Source organism: Rhyacophila brunnea, unplaced genomic scaffold (assembly GCF_057557595.1).
Source record: "Rhyacophila brunnea isolate RB1 unplaced genomic scaffold, BYU_Rbru_1.0 scaffold_4, whole genome shotgun sequence".
Classification (NCBI taxonomy): domain Eukaryota; kingdom Metazoa; phylum Arthropoda; class Insecta; order Trichoptera; family Rhyacophilidae; genus Rhyacophila; species Rhyacophila brunnea.
In genome coordinates, this window is record NW_028233068.1 from 21527535 (window position 1) to 21550987 (window position 23453).

General features: G+C 32.2%; 1 protein-coding gene across 1 annotated transcript; it reads right to left on the reverse strand.

Moving 5' to 3' along the window:
* Positions 1 to 5966: 5966 nt before the first annotated feature.
* LOC147067083 (pancreatic triacylglycerol lipase-like) lies at positions 5967 to 8684 on the reverse strand. The gene is given in 4 exon segments (XM_085954823.1): positions 5967 to 6253; positions 6346 to 6410; positions 8080 to 8326; positions 8654 to 8684. Coding segments are annotated over 4 exon segments (630 nt in total).
* Between the last annotated feature and the right edge of the window lie 14769 nt (positions 8685 to 23453).

Genomic DNA, 23453 nt, shown 5'->3' on the forward strand with positions numbered 1-23453 from the left:
AGCGTTCAACCAGTGTGTGCTTTCCGTAATCACATGCGTGTGAAACATTGACCCTAAGTAAAAGAGAGATCCATAAACTTAGAGAAGCACAACGTGTTTGGAGAGGTGCATGCTGGGCATAACGCGAAAGGAAAAAAGGAAAAAAGAGGAATGAGTGAATAAGGAAGCAGACCAGAGTTTTCGATGTAAAAGAGTTCATTAAAAGTCTCAAATGGAGATGTGCTGGACACATAGCTCGAAGAAAAGACAATCGTTGGACAAATTTAGTCATCCAGTGGTATCCAAGAGGTACAAAACGTCCGCAAGGTAGACCTAGAGCCCGCTGGATCGATGAAATGATAAAGTTCTGCGGAAGTACTTGGCAACGCAAAACATAAGAACGAGAGAAGTGGAATCAGCTTCGAGATTAGCGAGGCTTTCATCCAGCAGTGAATAGATTCAGGCTGATGATGATGACATAATAAAATTTAAAAAAAAATGTGTTGGTTTGTTATATTTATACCTATAATTTTTTTTAACTTATAAATTGTTTTATTTTGGCTAGGTAAATAAGATACAAATCCACATTAACAAAATATCTTTAGAGGCAGAAGGATGTAAATCCACCAAAGCCTGAACAAAAACGATGCATAAGTGCGAGTGAGAAAGTATTCGGTACCCTTATAATCTCTGCGACACGCGCTAGAGTAAGATAAAAGGTTTACAGATCTGGGAGATGTTTTGCTACGATGTAGCCGGCAAATCTTTGCTTATTGCATAACTAAGCGTCGATAACCGTGTTGCTAAAATTGCTATTTCTTGTGTTAAGCATAAAGTCATTGGTAAATATTTTTAGTTAATTAAGTAGAAAATATGGTTTTGTGTATTGTATTAAAATATGGTAGCCGTACTGATAAGCAAAAATATGGTATTACGTTTCATAGGTAAGTTGATACATGTTCGTGATAATTTATTTGTATATTATTATATATTTTAATATCAGTGACCTAGTGTTTCTTTAAAATAACTTAAATTATGGATATCTTTACCTAATGGTTGTATTTTGACCGCTTAAAAATACTATATAACGTAAAAAAATAGAAAATTATATTTTAATTCTGAGCGTCTAGTGCGAGCACTTTGGGCGAGCCCTAGCAAAATGGTCTATGGTCTCGAACATTTGTAGACGAATGCGTTCGCTTGCCCACAAACCAAACGCACGGTACGCGGCTTCATTTAGCAATGCAACGGGCGGCGTCTAGATGTATCTATAGTCTATGAAATCCACACTACGTTTTTTATTTTATTCTTTTTGGATATAAACATGTATTATATTTATTCCTTTCTTACATATTCCAGAAGAACTTTAATTGAATTAGAATAAAAAAAATTATGATCATTCTATGTATATTTTCTTGGAAGTTATTCCTATTATTGGAGTATTCGTTTAAAATAAAAATTGTTTTTTGGCTCTCCTGAACAATTGGGTATTTGGCACTTGCATCCGTCTGCCTCTGAGGTACAGATATATAATACGTATGATATTTATACTGTGTTATTATAATAAATTTTGAATTCATATAAGTAACAAATATTTTCTACTAAGTTTTCTTTACAAAACTTACCTATCTAAAGGTGTTGCGCCAACTGTGTAAAACTTTAAAAATGTACAAATTCTTTTTTATTATATACCTACATATGAAACATACCTAAATATACATTAACGTATTCCAATAACATATTATGTTTGTAAGTAGTGGCGGTTGATTACACTCGAAGATCTAAGACGAAAATTGGTTTTGAGACCCATCAGCACCCGAAATGGAAAATTTTACAAACTGGACCGCTCGATAATTTTCCAAAATTATCAACAGATTTGTCCAATTCTATGTATATTTTATATAAATAAGTGTGTTTGATTTTTTGTTATATCATACGATAAAACTATAAGTATTATCATGAGACGGAGCGATAATCCCGGGGATTTCATAGGCCGGAGCTGAGATCCGTTGCGATTCGGTCGATTTCAAGCTCTAAAACTCATAGTCAAAATAGACAATGAGTAGGCAGTACAATTTTGCCCTCATTAGAAAAAAGGCAGCTTTCCGACAAAAATCATAAATTATTGAGTTAGTGTACAGATAATGCTCTGCGTAAAATTCTGAACCATTTGACATAAAGTCAAAAGCGCACTTAAATTTATTTCAGTATAATAATCGACATATTGTTTTTCGTTTTTTCTTCACAAAAACAGTAGTTATTCTGAACAAAAAGACATTATAACGAGTTTCATAAGCAAAAACACAGCATCGATTGAAAATAAACTGGTTTTTGCTTATACTATATATCAAATGATTCATCCAAATTATTTAAAAAAAATATTAAGAAAAGTTGAAGAAACGTTAATGTCTCATTATCTCAAAATGTGACTTTGGCAATTAGCTGCCTTTTTGCTTATGTGGGCAGAATTGCGCTGCATGCTATATTTTGTCATATTTTTTTAAATAATATTTATCAGTTCATACTTTTTTCCACCTTTTGCAAATTAGGCTTTCGATAGTAGTTTCCAAAATTTACTGAAGTCGGCTGTACACTGCCGCTGGGATGCGTTAACCTACGATTTGTGGGTATTGGGTACTACTAACAAACTGCACTATTAGTGAGACTTTTTTGTTTTGTGAGATTTCATTGAATATCGAAGAGAGAGATAAATGAAGACGAATTGTGAATGTGGCAAACATCCCTAGAATTCACTCCCACTCAAGGAATATAAATGATTGCTTATTTGTATAACAATTTATGATACCCAGCCAGTATGTGATTATCATTTTGCATAATATAACAAAACTCAGTTGACACCCCTAGCAGTGATGTCCCATGGGGGTAGGCAGGTCATGCGTTTGCTTAGGGGTGGTAAACGAAGGAACGTACATGATATATCACAACTTTTGAGAGCAGTGGTATTCCATGAAGCAAACGATGCGGTCGATTCGTTAGAAAGTGGATACATATTATTAGCTTAATAAATAATTGAAACATTGTAGTTAACTGGTAGTTAACTTATCCTATTATTCCTATTTTGTACTGTAGTAAACAATGACGGTTATTTCCACAAGGGGGCCTCCAAACCTGTCAGCACTTCGGATACCCCCCACGTTCCTAAAAACACCGCTGATTAAGAATGTGTTTCGTGGGAATGCTCTAATTCTCAGTATATTATGATGATTGATGATTAATAAAATAGGTTGTTAGGTACCCAACAAATCATAAAATTTAAAAGTAAAAATGAAAGTGGATGGCATTATAAGTAGTTAAGTTAGCACTTTGTATAGGGATACTGATATCACTGACCCCTTGTAATTGATAACTCTTCATGAATGTTGTTTGCTACTGGGGGCTTCAATACTTATTTTCTGCTTTTCTTTCTGTTTCTTGTGAATTTATTTCAGTTTCATCCAAAATGGTTGCACTGGGAAATATTAAATTATGTAAAATCCATATTGGTGCTCAGCAAGTTTTTAAAACATAATACATATCTGGACCACCTGTATTTAATCAAGTATAAGTCTGCTGTTATTTCCGCCCTGCAAGTTTTTCAGAGTCAAACTCATGTTTACTCACATACAAATTTGATCGTTTATGTAATATGTATTTAGGTGTATTTTAAAATATTCATATAATTACAGTTTCACAAAGCAATAAAAATAAAGTAAAACTGTTTACTAATCTACAAAGTAGATAAATCCCCTTCATCTCACTTGATTTGCTAATACCAAAGTATTGGGATCTGTTATGCTGGAATCTCAGGATTTCGGAATTATAAGTCACACCCTTTATTCATCACCACCTATAATAATCAAAAATGTTGCATCCTCTTTCAGATTGAGTCTTCTGTGGTTTTGATGTATGTGATACATAGATATATATACATTGTATGCAAAAACTGTAAAATAAATGTTCTCTTTCTTTGCAGAGTTTATATGATTGCAAAAGTAGGTTTTCTTCAACATCTTTGGTAATAATACTTAACCCAATTTTGAAACTAAGAGAAATATTATATACTTAAATTTTGTTTATATTCAGTATAGACTAAAAAATATTAATTTTATCATTAAATCAGTGTAAAGAAATCATCTTACGCCAAAGAAAAAAGAGCCAAATTTCGTTTGGTTTCGCCAATTCCGAGATCGAGAGATGAAGAACTAATCCCTGAATCTAAATTTATTATTAGTAGATTTTTGCTTTTGTATGTACCTACTTGTACTTATTTAATAATAAACTGCCGTATATATTATGACATCTCTAAAAGTGGACAGGTTTACAGAATACCTAAATGATCGATAATTTGTAATATAAATTCACTCTTATTGCAATGAAGTAACATCTACTTAACTAACCACACTTCGGGGAATAGGCCAGAACTGTCTTCTGTTAGTTTTAAAATCAGGATTTTCATCAATTATTATGTGGTAAAACAAGCCTCAAGAACTCTAAATTATAATCAATTGCCTAGTTAATTCAATGTTAGCGTACCAAAACTACAACGAAGGGCACATGGTAGAATTAAAGATGTGATGACTTCGCGTAAAAGAGAAAGCGGTAAAGGACGATAATTAGAGATTGTCGTTACTTGCCGCTCACTTGTAGTCACGCAGATAAGACGTCACTTGGCGGATGAACTTTATAAATATATATTCATATTTATTATAACACGCTTTAATCATTTTTTTTTAATAAATACTTCTCCACCGCAAGTTGTCGTGACTGGATTTTTCGGTTAGGTACATGTTCAAACACGTGCGTTAACATAATCTTACTCTCTACTTCAGTTATTATTTGTTAATTTATGTATGTTGTAGCTTAACTATTGAGAAATGCCAATAGAGATGGTGTATTTCAAATATTTACCTTATTCTTAGGTCAATAATTATTATAAAACAATCATTATTCGTAGGATATTTATCACATTTGAATGGTCAAAGACATAGTTTATAATGAGTATCTTTAGAATTATCTTCAAATGAGTTAATCGTGCCCATTTTTCGAATAATACAATGCCTAATTCTTACCAAATTCGGGATCACAGAGATTATAAAATATATTTTTTTCGTAAATATTTCACTAGATAATGTTAACATTAATTTTACTAATAGTTTTATAAATGCATTTTAAAATTAATAAATCTAAAAAATCTTAACACCACTGCACATGAATGTACTGAAATATGACTATATTCTAAAACATTAGATCGAGAGGTTTAAAAGAATACTATTTTACGTAATAAGAATACTTTATGCAGTCATCAAATGTTTAAAATAAATATAAAAGATAATAAGGCTTCAAAATTATATAAATAGACTATCTACAACATTTAAGGAATGTCCAGGATTATGCTCTGAAAATACCATAAAACTCCATTTTGACCTACGTGATGCAACATAATAATATGCACAAAGACTGTTTTTATTTTAATTGTTTTTTATTCCCTTATAACTCAAAAACTCCCTACTGTATCAATATTGATGAATCTCTTAAAGCTTGTATGCACTAAGTAAAGTGGTTAGATAGCATTATAAAAATGGTAGGTGAGGTGCGGGTAGAGGGACGCGCACACAGATCCAACCATTGTCTATCTTACCGATTTAAAAAAAATAGTCTATTTTTACACTGTAACTACGAATAGCGTGTTTGTAATTTTTATTTATTTACATTAGTGTCCTACTTCTTAATAAGTATATTTATTATTGAAAGAGTGGATAGGTAGGTAGGTATTGACATAATAATATTATTTAAGTAAGTATTCACTTATCAATATATTTTTGTATTTTAAATTATTTTTAATTTTTAATAATGCCAAATTTAATTCAAACTACAATTTTATTATTGAATATTTTTTGTATAATCGTTCTACAGAGAGACAATCTTTAATAATTAATATCGTAGTGGGTGAGTTTATTTATTGATCAGTCGTTTTTTTGTTGTGGATCTCATTTGATACCTTTATCTCCCATTCCATAAAGCGACTTTCCACTAGTCCTCAATTAATAATTACCTTGAGGTGTTTTGGCAGATAAGTCGTATCCCATATACACTTTTGGATTGTTAGAGCAATACCCACTTTTAAAAATGTCCCATGAATCGCAAATAACAGCCGGAAAGTTTTGAGGGTAGTCGAAGCTCTCGACGAAATATTCAAAAGCTCTTTTGTGGTTTTCTGGAAGAATTGCGCCTTTTAGCTGGTCACTTCCGCCGTTGGGCCAGAAGTCAACGTGTCCTAGAAAACAATGTCAGTACCTACCAATCAGATTATGTAAATTGGAAAAAGGCTCCTAAAGGCAATTCTTAAAAATATGTACTAGAAATTACGTAATGCCGATTCATTTGAAGCAAGATATAAACTTTTCCTGCAAGATTTTCCAGGGTCTACTAAACTAAAAATATATCACTTTCGTGGTACACCAGTGGTACCTTAGAGTAATAATATAAAGAGAGTCTGTATTGTTCAGCTATATGAAGCCCTGTTTCTTACGTATAACGTAGGTACATTAGAACTTCTATTTTATTATTATCAACTACACTATGAAACGTTATACCATGCTGCGGCTACCAAATTTAAACATAACATAGTTCACCATATTTACTACTTAATTAACTATAAATAATTACCATACACTTTATATTTATCACAAAAGTATACAATAGTAGTACAATAAGTTTCAGCAATATGTGCTCGCAGTTTTTGAATGAATGGAGTCATTCAAACCAATACTTATTTACCGGCGACGTGTACAAAAAATATTTAATTTACCCGTAGAAATTCTATTTTACTCTAACGCACATTGCGGAGAATTTAAGAATAGTAATAGTGTGAAGAAATCTTTCTCACTCACACCTATGGTTTGTTTTTGTTCAGGCCTTGAACACAACCTATTTTCTTTTGCTTTACAGCAGTGGTTACAATATTTTTGATCGCGCACCAAAAGGCAGAAAAAAATAGCGCACACCTCTAATATAATTATAATTTTACCTAATTGTAGGTGTAGGTGTAGGTGTAGACGTACATCCTTATATATAGCTATAATTGCAATTTAATTGAGCATAAATAACAGTGGATTGTATTGTAAAGAGGAAATATGTTAATGCATCATATAGGTACCTAATAAATAAACTACACATTAATTATTTTATACACAGCTTGTAAACACATTTATTTTTCTTATTATAATTTAATGTGATCAATGAATGCCGAAGACGCAAAAACTAGTTTATTTTATGTAACTTTTTAAATCAAAATGCACCGAATTTTAATCCATATTTTTTAATATCATTACTATATTAACCTTGTGTCCGGAAATTTGTACGTACGCAGTTTGCCGTATCACACTTCACCGTGAAATGTTGTATCGGAAATATATGGTCGTAAAATAAAGACCGTCCAACCTCTTTGGGCGTATAGTACTGAGATAAAATTAATCTCTAAATAAAACACGGTTCTTATCGGTATACAGAAAGCCAGCGGCAAACAAATTTTGAAAATAGTCGATATACTGGATTATTTGTTAGGTTAGGTTTTCATTCATGAATTCATGAATTTTGCCAAAATCGGCTATGAAAATTGGCGCGATTCCCGCCTGGCTTCCTGTAAACCGACTTGTACCTAAAACGCTTACAAAATACGTAATAAAAACTACCGAAATATAAGGGAAATACAGAAGAAAATAGGTATATTAGTAAATTAGAAATACAGAACAACGCGTATTTTTCATCTCGGTGCTATAGAAGTACCTAACCGTATCGTATACGGTAATCGCTTTCCGATAAGAAAAATCACGGCGAACTGTGATGTGGTGAAATGTAATTACCGCAAAGTGAGAGTATATAATAATGTGATGAAAAATGTATTTAAAGTAAGATTTCTATTATACCTATTACTTTTAAACAAATTGTTTAAATTCTAAATAACGAAAAATGAAAGATTTTGTAGAGCTTTTAAAATAAACATGACTTAAAACGTTCGACTAGAAAAATATATTATAAAACAAAGTAATAAAATGATAAAACTGTGCAATGACATATTATCAAAGATTTTCTTTTCTGTGCATATTATTAATGAATGCAGAAGTTCCCAATACTCCGGCATCGGTGTGAATAACGACCACAAAGTCGGCATCTGTATTCCACAATTTGTGGCTGTCCTCCGATGAAAAGAAACATGGTCCAGCAGGATCTAAGCCGACGATACGTTGAATTTTGTATTTTGAAAAGTCTTGAAATGTTTTCCCTGCGTATCCTGCCACATGAGTTCCAAGACTATGGCCTATCAACTGAATGGGGAGTTTTAATCCGGCTGTGAAAAACGATTTTAACGTAACTCATTGATGTAAATCATAATGGACAGGTTAAAAAATACAAGACATAAGACTAGGTATATATTGCATAAGGCAGATTTATTATAATTGTTTATATCTGATACATCCTTAGTTGGAAATAATGATTTTGTCACATCGCACAAATCACTCGTGGTGAGATGTGTTGTGTGAGAGAGTATGTGTTGGCCATTGATGTATATCAATGGTGGTGGCTATTCAAGTTGTTGTCTAGATTTCAGAATATCCCCCACAGTTATTTTTCAATTCATAATTTTGATCGCTTGCGCATCCTGGGCCACGCTTACAAAACAGTTTAGGACTCCCAACATTCTCCATGTCTGCCCAAACCGCTGTACATTTATAACTGTCCAGACCGGTCAACTCACGTCCATTCGTTAAACATGAAAAGCCTATTTTTATTGCCAAATTTTGATGGTGTAAGAATGATTCTATGTTCGATGAAGTGTACCTTATTTTATCATAAGCAGTTATAAACATTTTCACTAATAGTTATTATTTTCTTAAAACTCTTACCAATGTGTTATATATTTGGTATTGGATGATCACTTCGACTTTGTTTAATCACGTCGGGGTCACCACTTTGAGGATGGATGATGAGGAGGTTGGTGAGTTGATTGAGGCTGCGGTAGTGGAGGTGGATGTAGATGTTTATTGTCTTGATGCAGGGTACAGAGAGTTACAATGGTCGGATTAAATATTAACGGTGCTCAGACCGAGCCGCAATCCGAAAGTGACGACTACCAATCTACTGTGAGCTGGTGATTATGTCGAGTGACGAGCCAGAAGTGAGTGTGTTGAATGACGGGACACGAGTAGAGTGTCGGTTGACACTGTTGAGCGACTGGACTCGAAGTGAGTGACGAGTTATGGATCGTCCTTGCTATATATACCCATGAAATCAATACAATACAAGAGTAATTATCGCAATTAAATAAATCATAATATACACTATTGATCTAGCACAGTGGTCGGCAAACCGCGGCTCGCTAGCCACATGTGGCCCTTTGGCCCCTTGAGTGTGGCTCTGCAAAAAATGACCACGTACGGAGTAAAACAGTGCAATATAGTACAGTCAAAATGTCTTCGAATATAACCAACCAGCAAGTCGAAGGTCTTAAATTGGTTTCAGCTTTATCAATGACAGTTGACGAGTCTTGTGACATACATGATACAGCACAAATTTGTACGATTTATTTCATCTACAGGTCCTAAAGAAGAACTTTTACGATTATTACCACTCAAAGGTCAAACACATGGAAAGGATATTGCAAATGCTGTAATTGAGTGTATGGAAAAACATCATACTCCACTCGATAAAATTGTGTCAATTTCAACAGATGGCGAAAAGTATGACCGGCGTAAGAAAAGGGTTTGTTACTATTTTGAAAGAAAAAAATAATCACGAGATACTTGTTTACCATTGCATCATTTTTCAAGAAGCGCTTTGTGAGCAGACATTTCCAGAAGAAATTTGCAAAGTTATGGAACTTGTGGTTAAGATTATCAACTCCATTAAATAGCTAAAGCTCTCAATCAGAGCCAATTTAAAGATTTTTTAGTTGGAGTTGGAGGAAATGGAGAGTGAGTAGGCAGATCTTCTGCTGAATAATAAGGTACATTGGTTATCAAGAGGAAACGTTATAAAACGTTTCGCTTCCTTATAAACAGAAATTAAAGCATTTATCCTTGAGAAGGGTGTTCACTATCCAGAAATAACGGACGATCAGCTGATCCAAAAAAATTATTTCATGGTAGATGTTACGTCTTATCTAAATCAGCTTAATCTTAAACTGCAGGGGAAGGAAACACAATTTTTTAGATGTTAATAATAAGTTATTTCATTCAAAAAAAAAATATCCCTTTTCGATTCGCTTTCTTAGCCTGCTGAAACATCGCCAAAAAAATAATTCTGATATTGACGTTTTGCTATTTCAAAACAACAATTTTAAATATGAGGGAAGCTTTTCTGAACGGGATTTCAGAAACAGCAAAGCGACGTTAGTCTTTGTTTAAAAAAAACCTGTTAATGCTACGGTAACAGAATCATTTTTTTCTCCCTTTAATGTTGACATTGGCAACATTGAAATACAATTATGGAGCTCTAAATTTGAACGTCTCTACGCTGATATCGACGTATTGGTATTATGGCAGTATGCTTTGAAAGACCTGGAGAAGGAAGACATGGTGATTTTTAACACATGAAATAGTATTTCTGACTATCGTTTCGTATCGTATCGACTATCGACTAAATAACTATCGTTTGCTGTTATTTCCCTTTCCGGTTCTACATATTCATGCGAATAATCTTTTTCAAGCATGAACCTTATCAAGAGTAAATTAATTTTATGGATACCTAACTTACAATTTAATTTTTATCAATACATAAGATCATTATTAAGTATGCTATCGAATACTGTTCAGTGTACCTACATATAGTTTCATTAAGAGTTAAAACTTTAATTAAAGTTTATTGAGTTAATAAGCAGTGTACCTACATATATAGTTTAAGTTTAAGAAATTTGGCTCTCAAAAGAAGTCCCAATCGTTGTATTGTTGATATTTGGCTTCCGCCACTCCAATTTGTTTTTAAAAGTGTGTCATACCTATACCTATCTAATGCAGAGTGGTATGCTTACTAGATATATTATTCTGAAAATCAAGGAATATGTACTTTCAGCACATACCGATAGATATTATTTCTACGACACGTGTATACAAAGTAAGTTTCAATAGACGATAGTTATGTTTTTTAAATGTCTCCATTTTCTTTGACAACATAATTAATGATATAATCTGTGGTATAACAGTTATACCCAAACAGGCCGGTCCTACTAGTGCAAGGCTTGGCCCCTAAAAACGGAGCGCTAATATTATATTCCTATATCCTCCAATAGCGGTTAATGGTGAGGAGAGGTATTTTGTAGTGCGACTAGATAGGTACTAATTTTACTGTTAAAACAGAAACCTAAACAAGAAGATATTTCCGTATTTCCTCTATTAGAAGACGCATGTTTTTCCTATTTTGGTGTCTCTGAATTAGTGGTGCGTCTTATAATCGATGGCGTCCTACAATCGGTGTGCAATTCCGCGGTTGCGATTAATCATCATATCACTGATTACTAAATTTCAGACTCTGGTGGTGATAGTATATAAATATCAATAATATGCCTACTTTGTCTGTTGTAATAAAGCTTACATGATGTTTAGATTTTTTTATTATTGGTAAATAAAAATAAGGGTGCGTCTTATAATCGAGGAAATACGGTGTATTTCATTTGCACTTTTACTGGAAATAAAATTAAAAAACCATAACTTCTTCAGAAACAAATAATTAATGCATAAAATTGCCGCTTTTTTGTAGTGCATCTCCCATGATGTCAATAAGCTATTGTAGTTTGTTATCTGAACAAGCCGAAGATGTTCTTGTATAATAAGGTCGATGTTTCATGATTTCTACTTTTATTATTTTTCGAAGTCATCTGGGGCTCGAAGTCTCCTAGAGAGCGAGACCAGATTAGATCTAGTTGGTCCGATCGCCCTGAGATCTGTACCCAAAGACATTGAATAAACCCATTTTTTATAGACGGTAGGTACCTACATATATGAAAGTAGTGCTGGAAAATAGGTTAATAAAACGAATGATTGAATAATCTGAAAGACATATTATATTACAGATTAATTTTTAGTGTGATCTTTTATAATCTGATTTATTTATTATTATTAATCTATTTGCAAGGGCTGCACTGAGATAAACAAACTTATTTTAGATGTAGGTACAATCACAAAACGTACTGTAAAATAAGCCGCCATTTTGTTTGTCACTATGTTTCAATGTTACCTAGGCACAAGTTATATTATTAATTTTTATATGCTAACTAACTTAACTACAGATTTACCATCAAGTATTGTAATACAAAAAAACTTAAGAATCTCTTAGAAGTACCTAGGTACCTATAGTCTAAGAACGCGATGCAGAACCATCTTGATTAATTATTAACCCGCACTTGGCAATGAACACTATCCATAGTTGCTTAATAATACCTACTACGGGACGCACATTATCTATGGATACAGTCGGCCATGCAATCCTAGATATCGTTTTCGGTCTCTTAAAGACGGATGCTTATCTTAGGGACTTACGCCTCTAAGTATGCTTCTGCATCGAGTTCTAAACTATTTTGTTAACTTAATATTAAGAGATAACCTTACTTACCTAGATTACGTCTTTATATTATGAAATATTATATCTGTACACTATTTTACCTCATACATATTTGTAAAGCCTTTCTCTCAGCATTCTTCCAAGTATTTCAACATTTTTGGTGGCGGAGTCGTATTTCTCATTCAGAATCTCTCCTGTTTCCAATACGAACACATTAGCATCGCCTTGCTTGATTAAAGCAGTAGTAAGTATATTTGTAATGTCGTCCCCTTGACTAGTTTTGGATCCATGAATAAAGATGGTTGTGCCAAGATTTCTTTTATAGGTACATTAGAGACTTCAGTAATTCGTTGATTGAATTTGAGAATTTAAAAGATGTCTAAAAAGAATACGTATTTTTATATAATGTCCAATAGTCTACCGACATAGGTAAGTTTATATCTCTATATTTAAACTAAAGTAAGTTATATGTACTTACTAGACTTCGGGGACACATACAACGGAATCAAAAATAGAAAATTATTTAGGTAGGTAGGTACTTGCACCAAATTAAAGACTCCAAATTGATGTCTAAATTCCCAACTGAAAACGTTACATTTCGTCATTTAAAGTTAGAATATTACCCTTATTTTGAATACAAAATAATCATATTTTTTTACAAACCGCTTGCCGTATGGCGGATTGTATTCAAAGCAATGATGTTATCATTGATTCAAAGTATAAGTAATAACTAGCATTGTGATAAAGAATCACAGTTTCATGCCGCAGCTTAACTATATAGTGTATAGAGCAGCGATTTCCAAACTGGCTGGCGCGGAGTGTTGCAAAGGGAGGCGCGAACAGTTTTACACAATTAATGTAGCCACAGGTTTGCAGTTTGCAAATTAAGAACGATAGTTTTGTTGTTAAACTTGTGTATTAGGTTGAAATAAAAAAAATGAGTGAATAAATCAATGCAAAGACCATTAATGCATTCACTGATTTAAAAAGACAAAGTGAAAGCATTCATAAAAAATTGGAGCTTTGGAAATCAAAATTACAAAAAAATAAGTTCGCCATATTTCCATTTTAAATGATTTCTGCGCCAGATATTTTGGAGCAAAAAAAAATCTATTTACTGAGTTCTTGGTTAGTTTGCTAATATACTTTTCACATAATTTTATTAATAGTAAAAAAAAGTTTCGGGGCTATTAAATGTTTTAAATATGTGGTTGTGCGTTGCAATTTGATGTGATACCTATATGATGATTGATATATGTACTTAAATGATAACTCCCGTGTATAATTGCCACACTGCCCTTAACCTCAGCGATAGGTAGGTGGGCCTGCCAAAGATCCTGGCCTGGGGGCCCACTTCAGGATGTAGGGCCCATGATAGAATCCATTTGTAAATGAACCATGATGAATTTAGATATACTACTAACTACTCGTATTAAAATTGATTGTGCTTATAAACAAGCACATTCATCGCATGAAAAACAAATTAATTTAAAAATGAATATAATGATAGTAGTAAAACCTTGTTTATTTTTATATAATTTTTTCATTTTTGTATTATTAGTACATTTTTGACTATATTTTAATGGGGGGAGGGAGACGCCAAGATTAGATTTTTTTAAAAGGGAGGCGTAGTAATATAAAGTTTGGAAACCACTAGTATAGAGGGTCTTTCCGAATCTCAAAAAAATTTGATGATAGGTATGTCACAGATACTGAGAGTAATAATAATTACGCTCATTAGACTACCCCCTCAATACTTACAATGCAATTAATTGTGCAGACATTTTACTCGTATATTTTTTTAAATTTCAAAGTTTTAAAAATAAAAATTCTTTTCAGTGTTTTTAGATAGGTAACTAAATGTTGATTATTTAAAATGAAAATCAATAAAATATATTAAATTAATTTTCAAATTTGTCCACAGAGGTACCCTTATGGACATGGGAGATAAACAAAAAATGCGCCTATTCACATTCACATAATCTGTAAATACTACACTGATGTTTGGTAAACATTTTTTGATCCTTAATACTATGGTGAAGGCGAGATTCATGGAGTGGAATTTGTATTAAATTATCAGTAGAGCTCGAAATGGTTCGGAACGCACCGGAGCCTAGCTCCAGTTCATAAAATCCCGAGATTATCGCTTCGTCTTGTGGAAGACCGTCTGATCTATGTAGGTCATAAATAACAAAAAACCCAACACACTATTTTTTATAAAATATACATAAAATTAGACAAATATGTTAATATTTTCGGAAAATGATTGAGCTCTTCGGTTTGCAAAATTTCAAACGCTGATTATCACTAGTTTTTGATACGCAAATATTGTCTTTAAAAATCTTGCTATCAGTGTAAGTTTGCGTTTTCTGTTGGATTCAAATCAATGTTTCAATGGGTTGGGTAAATCATCATTGGTCTTAATCAAACAGGCGTTGAAAACAATTAATCCATCACTTTTAAAAAGTATTTAATTACCTAAAATTTGATGGTTTTTGCACGTAGGCATGGACTTTCCAGCTAGTTTCTTCATAAATAAAACTATAAATAATATATGACATGGATACATAAACTATATTAAATTACACACCTTTTCGGGTAGACATTTTTATTACTGCAAACTTTTCTATTTCAAAGTATCGAGAACCACACAATCGCTGTACGGGAGAACCTTCATAACAAACAAAGCGAACATTTTCAATACAATATAGTAAAAATAATACATTTTGGGCAACTTATTTCAATTTAATTATGCAGTGCAGACCGTCATTACCCAGGAGAGACTTATTATGATTATGAAATTACAATAGTCTCGACTCTCTAGATCTTACTAGCCGCTCTTAAGTCGTTTTGGTAATATTATGTTTGCTCTTTGTTGGTCTCGACATAGCATGGTTTGTCATTGCTATATATACATATTCCCTTTGACATAAGTTTTCGTCTTAAGTCGATTCGACACAAAAATATATTATTCGCTGACAATCTCTATTTTTTTCAGTTGCAGATTGGATCGCGGCATAGTACCTAATATTACAATCTATTACCATCAATAATTTTGTTTTGGCTAAGATTGTGATCGAGAAATGTCGTCTCGAGAAATAATCAGAAAATGGAAATCTCGAGAATTCTCATTTCTCGAGAAATTGTCAAATTTTCAATTTCTCTGTAAAAAAAAATATCGCCAAAACAGCTAAAAATGTGAACAAAATTCGGCGAGATTCGACGTGATTTCGCAGTTGGCAAAGTGTCGTTTGTATATTATCTGACATTTTAGAGTTTTTCATTTCCGACGCCGCTTGTCAAATTCTCAAGTGCTTTCTTTATAAAATGTTGATCATACAGATTGAAGATATTTGGGGAAAGAATACATTCTTGGCGAACTCCTATTTAAACTTGGAATTTTTCGGATTTTACATTATGCATCTTAATATTATGGCAGATCTGTGGTTATAAGACTTTTCATGATGGATACGAGGTGTATCGGAACTCTCATCTCAAGGAAAACCTCCAACATTTTCTGCCATCGCGTTTTTTCACTATGGCTTATAAGTGATTTTTCATATTTTACCGAATTACGAGACATAAACTTAAACATAAATTCCACATTTAAAAATTATTAAAGTGTGGCTTTCGCACAAACAACTCACTTACAGAACATTTTGTCTAAGTACGCAATCTATTATATTGTACATATCTTAAACCTTATTGAATATATACAGAAATACAAATTGTAATATAATCATAATTTTTGTTAAATTGCCGCCAATCCTTAGTTATTTGGCCGTCAGAAGCCAGTTTCAGCTACAACGGGTGATCAATTCATTGGATGCTGGTAGGTATATATAAATATAAATACTTGCAGTCATGTGTTGCCCGTGTAAACATCGACCGTTCGAAAAGAGTACTGACGCTCGAATGACCCGTAACGATCATCACCATAAGGGCAGATGTAGCAAGGATGTAGGACAGTCTACTACTCATCGTGGAGGACCTATAATAGTAGTGTAAATAAATTACTGATAATTAACTATTTTTTATTTTCTGTCCCTCACTGTTGAGTTAAGGACTCCTTCAAGATCCTTCAACCTATCAATAATCAGCGATCCATAGAGTTGTTTACTTAGTCAGAGTATTGTACCAGCACGCAGGGAACTTCGCTATTTCTCATCGACCTTCGATATTCTCGGCCTTTCCATTTTACTGTTTCCTCTTCTGGCTTTGTGACAAAAAAAACAAAGTTCTTCGGAGAGAGCCAGTCTATCCCATTTATTTCATTCAGAATAGAGGGATTTTCGGTCTAATTATTGTCTCTGGAATCTTTAAAAGTTAATGCCGCATTCTCACGTGACAATTTTTGTCCTTCAACAGTATCTTGAGCGCACAACACAAAATCTCAAAGGCAATAAATACTACATGATGGAACTATTTTGCGTAAGATCCCTTTTTAAAGATACATACATACATATTGCAAGATACTTATTAATTTGATCAAAAACAATAAAATAAAATCTAGGTTCTAAATATGAGGTTGTTAATTAATTACCTAATATATTAATTTATTATTTATTCTTGACTATTGAAATCGGATAAATGCAATAAAAATATTTAAATGCATAATATAATATGTCTATCGTCGTTTGTAGCTTGTAGACATAAGAATTTTGCTACAGCCACAGAAGAAATATTTCCCTTTTACAAAATTTACTCTCAAATAATATTGTATTATTCGTAGTTGTTCCCATACTTAAAACATATAGGTACCTAGGTCTTCATAAAAATTCGTAAAATTCTTCATAAAAAATCAATGAGACTTATAAATAATTGTTTTTTGACTACTACCTTGGAATCATATCGGCTTCCAATTGCAAAGAATCAAGCTTAATTTCGAATTAGTTTTCCGCACCATAAAATAATTACATGTCTAAACTGAACATCATTCAAATTAGACGATAATTGATTTCAATACCTATATATTATGTATGTATATAATATATATATATTTTTTTTTTTTGAGCGCCATATTCTTTTGTCTGGTCTTCTGTCAGCGAGTTTTTATTTAAAAATTACCCCTGCCTAGAAATACTTAATGTAAAATTTCATATACAACAGTATGCTAAGTAACTTAATAATACTTACCAATATAAAGGTGTGACGCCAACTGTGTCGAATATTTAAAAAATAAAGATCAACTTTTTCCTTCGTTATAATATAAATAATACCCAATGAGAGGCTTCTACAGAATCATATTGTGTGTAGATATCTACGTAATAGGTATTTTCGTATTATAATCACCAGGAAACGTCCATTTGAATAATATTTAAACAGATTAATGTGTTACCAGAAAATATACGTATGGCTGTATAGTAGGTAGGTAGGTACCTATTGACAGTCTGTTAAAGTATCAATATTGGTCGATTTATTTATGTGTTTAAGTGTTTTTTTTAATTATACAACAACTTAACATTGACCTTAACGAATTAATTTTCAACTTGATGTAAAGAATTTTCACAAAATACTTCATAATTTAACAATGATTATAGCAAGGGATGGTGAGAAGGGCAATGTTTTGGTATACTTGGAACGAACCCTAATCAAATTGAGTATATGTACCTAATGGTATTATTATATGTCATATATTAATGAAATTTTATACAGAGCTTTGCCTGTGTTTTTCTTTGACGTATGTGTATAATTATTGTCTATTATTCTATTTTGCAATCTTTCTTGTACAATAGGTACCTACTTATTGTATTAAAGTTTATTTTAGAAATGTATTGTTTTACAATTTAATGATTTTGTAGGTTATGATTATCATTTCACTTGATTGCATTACATTCCATTGCAGAATACAATAATAAAATTGTCGTTGACAGAAAAATATTCATCTACTGATGATTTATTTATTTTCATGGTGAAGTCAATACAAAATTGAAATCCGCTTGTTGAAAGTTTAGTGCAATTCTGGAACAAACGCCTCAGGATGCGCCCGTCATAATAAAACGATTACACAATTACATAATATGTATGCAATGCTTTCATAATAAATGAATTCCATCGTGCATTGTCCATATTATTCAGTGGATACAAATTATTCAGCTATAGGTATACCTAATAGGGCTACCAACCTTGAGTGTTAGTTTGTGCAGTTAGATTCATGGAAATAAGGAGTACAATCAACGTGCTGCAACTCTCATAATCTCTTGATTTTATTTAAGTTAACATTGATTGGTGATTTTTTTGTTTTTTAAGCCATTCGTGGTTTAAAATAGGTTGGTTGACATTTGTGTAAAATGTCATAAAACAATATTTCGTTCATTTGGTAGAATATAATATGTAAGTAATCGGATTTATATCTTTCATTGCCAATTTTCAGAAGAGAATTGGACATTTTTTGTAAAATTCGTTTGATCGGTGGACTATGTTGCTTTTAAAAAGTTTATGAACCGGAGCGCTCGATAATTTTTCAAAAAATATTAAAATATGCAGGTTTTTTTGTTATATACCAATGCATAGACGGATAAATGCAATAACAGTCTTTAGACATCACTGATATGCACTACTACTAAAGATTTGGATGTGCAACGTTTTTTTTAGCACCACAGGTGAAAAAACTAATTCACACGAAATATGCTGTCAAAAATGATCTAATTATTTTTCTTTCCTTTATCTGCCGCATAAAAGCAGTGCATGATAATTCTACCCCTGCAGGACGTTACTGCACTAAGGTGCATGGTTGCTACATCAGTCCCCTATAGCATCGTTTCGGGACAAGGAAGTGTGGCACAAAAATCTTTTCATTCTGACACGTTTATAGCGTCGTGGAAGGCGGCCGTGCACAAACCGCGGCTGCATATACTGCCCCCATAAGCAAAAACACAGCTAATGGGAAAAAGTCAATTTTGAGAAAAGAGCGGTTATCATGTTTTTCATTGCTGCTTCATTAAAAGTTAATCAATTTTAATAAATGTTTCGGTTTATAATAGATTATTTAAAAATTGATATTTTGATTTCATAAAAATTGCAAAATTACAAAAATATTGATTATAAAACTTCACTATTGTCTTTTTATTTATGATTTTGAATGGAATAATGTCAGTTTCATAAGGAAAAAAACAGTAAATATGTTTTTTTGCTTATAATTTAAATTGTAATGGATATTTTTGAAAAATGAAATACTAATTTTTTAATGTAATGTTATTTTATTTATTAAATAATATTGGAATGACAATACTTGTCCTTCAGGTAAGGTCTATATCAGTGGTTTTTTGGTATTTATAAAATTGGTTGAATACACATGACTTGTCTTAAATTTCTTTCCACCCTCAAAAATGATCCTTAATGTGTTTTTCTGATGAGATCATATGTGAAATAGATCGTTTCTGAAAATAGAGTCAATTTATTGAGTTGGCAACAATTGCTTTATTAACACAATCACTGCTGACCTGTTAATTAATATGTAATTACCACATTTAAATATCACGTTAATTATATCTAATGGCCAGTCGCAGTGTTAGCACTAAATGAGTTAATATTGTCAATTTTTCCTACTACTGTATACTGTGAAAGATTATTCAGTGTAATGCACTTCATAAAAAATGAATATCGAAGCCAGTTGACAGATGTAAACTTAGAAGCAGCCATGCAGCTTGCATTGGAAAAAAGGAATATTGAGGAATTTCCGTTTGCATTATTTTTAAATATCAAATGTTAAACTAATTTAGTGCTAACAACGGAACTGGCGCGTTTTCAGTAGTTGGCCATTAGATATAATTACCATGCGATTTAAATGTGGTAATTAAAAAGTAATTAACGAGTCATTAAATTTTACTTGCCATTAAAATTTCATTGGATTTTGCAGCATTTTGATCAAGTTTATCCAATTGCATACTCTCCAAAACAAGGTTGAGAATCTTTTGTTCACGATTTCTAGTCTAATTTCGAACTTAATCACCTTTGAATCTTAAAATATCGTTAAAAATGTAGAGTGATATGAAATTAGTGAATGATTAATTTGAGGTTTTCTCGCTATTACCAGTTACATGCGGTATTACGTTTATGTAAAAATTCTAGAATCATAAACAAAAAAACAGTAAGCCAGCGTTTTTAAGCAAAAAACACAGCAAATCGATAGATGTGCTGTGGTTTTGCTTATGAATCATTATTTACTGTTTTGTTGCTTCGAAAAGCCTAACATTTTTGCAAAAGTAACACATTATGATGATTTGTATATTAAAATAAATGATTTTCTGTTTATTTTGTTATGTAATTATGTTCAGAATTTTTTTTAGTATGTCACCTCATACTTACTTTAATTTTTCATTTTTTGCCATTAGCTGTGTTTTTGCTCATGGGGGCAGTACACGGAAGGTGGAGATGGGGAAACCCAAATCATTGTCTTGTACCTACTAGTAAATAATATATGAACGTAGTTATGCAGAATGTAGCCAGTCCAAAATAATGCCGAGCTGAGATAATGGCACTTTAGTAACAACATGATTATTAAAAATGTATGTAAAATGTCAAATTGTAAATAGTATTTTATTTCAAGAATATTTTTTTTGCGGCTTGGATATTTTCAGCAGAACGTAGAGAAAACCTTCTCGCATCTGATCTATATCATATCTCATTTATTTTTTATTTTTTGTGGACTGGCTACTTTCTGCATAACTATGTCCATATTATTTACGATCATTTAATTAATTATATAATAAAATAGGCGGATCCTGATATACTAAACCGAAATCATATGGAATGGTACAAAACTCTCATTATCCAGAATTTATGTTATATTAAGATTGCCTAAGAACTGTGTAACAAAACAATACAAAATCTTATTGTTGTTTGTAAAAATAAGACGTGTTTACGACATGTAAAGCTTCTTATTAAACTTTATTAAAAGAAATATAAATTATTATAATGATTATCATAATAATTTCAGAACCGGAGGCCCAATTTTAATTTTTCCACGAGACGGTGCGATCGTCTCGAGGATTTTTCAAACCGGTGCTGCGCTAGTGCGTTCCGGTCCATTTCGAGATGTCTCACATCTCTTAGCAAGAGCTTATTACTAGGGTCCGGATTTGTATGCAACAAAAAATATGATTATATGCATGCACATATGCACTTAAAATCAATAAAATATGCACTAAAACCGAAGAAATATGCAGTTAAAAATTGACATTTTTGTGGGAAAAAATTGTAAATACCCACTTTAACCAATATTACTGACAAACAATCGAATAACTAGTTAATAATTTTCAACATAATTCGATATCAGAACAAAAAACACAAACAAAGAATATAAAGTTAATCAATTACAATTTTCAAAATAGTTTTTCACAAGTACCTACAAATAATTGAATAATAAATGCAATGTAAACCAAACATAACTTATAAAACAAAAACGATACACTTAACTATTCCTAAATACTATTTTCTGTTTTTTGCCCGAAAAAAAATTACATTATTTTTTTCAATATTATGCTCTGGCATTAAATTTTTCCGTATATGTATCTGTCAGTATTTTGTTTATATGCGGAAAACTACCACTCAACGTCCACTTGGGCAAACTTTAAATAATAGTGCCCGAGTTGACTTCCCTTTTTTCACTGATAAATCCACAGCTCGGAGATGGCATTAAAATGCAAGTGCATCTAAACTATCTTCCTTCCTAACTTAGTTATATTTCGATAAAATAATTAAAAAAAACTAAAATTATAAATTCAAAAGCTCTAAAATATGTATTTATGTATGAAATATGCACTAATTTCTCAAATATGCTCTTACGTCTCAAATATGCATTTATATGCACAATAAAATTTTATTTTTGGATTCTGTGTCTTTCAAAATAGATTTCTGTGCAACTCTCATAACTGTGCATACACCCTTACAAAACATGCACTAGCATATAAATCCGGGCCCTACTTATTACAATAGCCACATTAACGATGGATACCAAAAGCACGGTACTTGTAATAGTAATGGCAAAAATTAAATAATTAGGTCAGTTACATGTAATTTGTGCGTATGCAGTTCATCGAGGGATACTTATTCGTGCGCCGCAATACGTGAAACATGAGTTCGTATAACATTTTATTAAATGACGAGTTCTTCGTTGAACATTTCAACGTGAAATACATTTGTACGTATCTTACAAAATGCGGCGATAGTTTGCAAATAGTACTGTTCCAATTAGGTTAACCCTAACCTAACCTAATCTAACCTAACCTAACCTAGTAAAGACATTTCATAAAATTTGCCACATTTTGTAGCATACGTACAAATATACTCCACGGTGAAATGTTCAACGAAGAACTCGTCATTTGATTAAATGTTACACGAACTCATGTTTCACGTACTGCGGCGCACGAATAAGTGTCCTGCGGTGAGCTGTTTACGTACAAAATTGCGAATACGAATTAGGTCACCGGCACCCATAATGTGTAATGTCAAATCCGAGACTCTAATCCAAGTTTATTTATCATTGGTTCCGGAAAATCGCCATACATTCATTGAAACATTTTTCTAGTATACCTTTCCTGCCTCTGAGCTTCTAATTAGTAGTTAGTTTATCAGAAATACTTTGCCATGGTTATACCAAATGGATTGATGACAATACTTTTCATCTAAACGCTACTATCTATCAAATTTCTGCATTTTGAAGTACTTAGCTTATTTTTTTCTACCATATCCGATCCTAATATGATCAAATGGGCGTCCACAGAGTGGAAGTTTGTATTAACAGATTTTGTTTTTACGAGAAATGTATATCAGCCACTTGTTAAACCTATTAGATCTATACTCTGACTCAAACACAAATTGAAAAACAATATGTGTATTTGCCAGACTCATGATTCGAACCTGGAACCCACGTTGCTATAGGCCGACGCTTAAGCCTCGCGGCCATCGTGGGTGCTTATTTA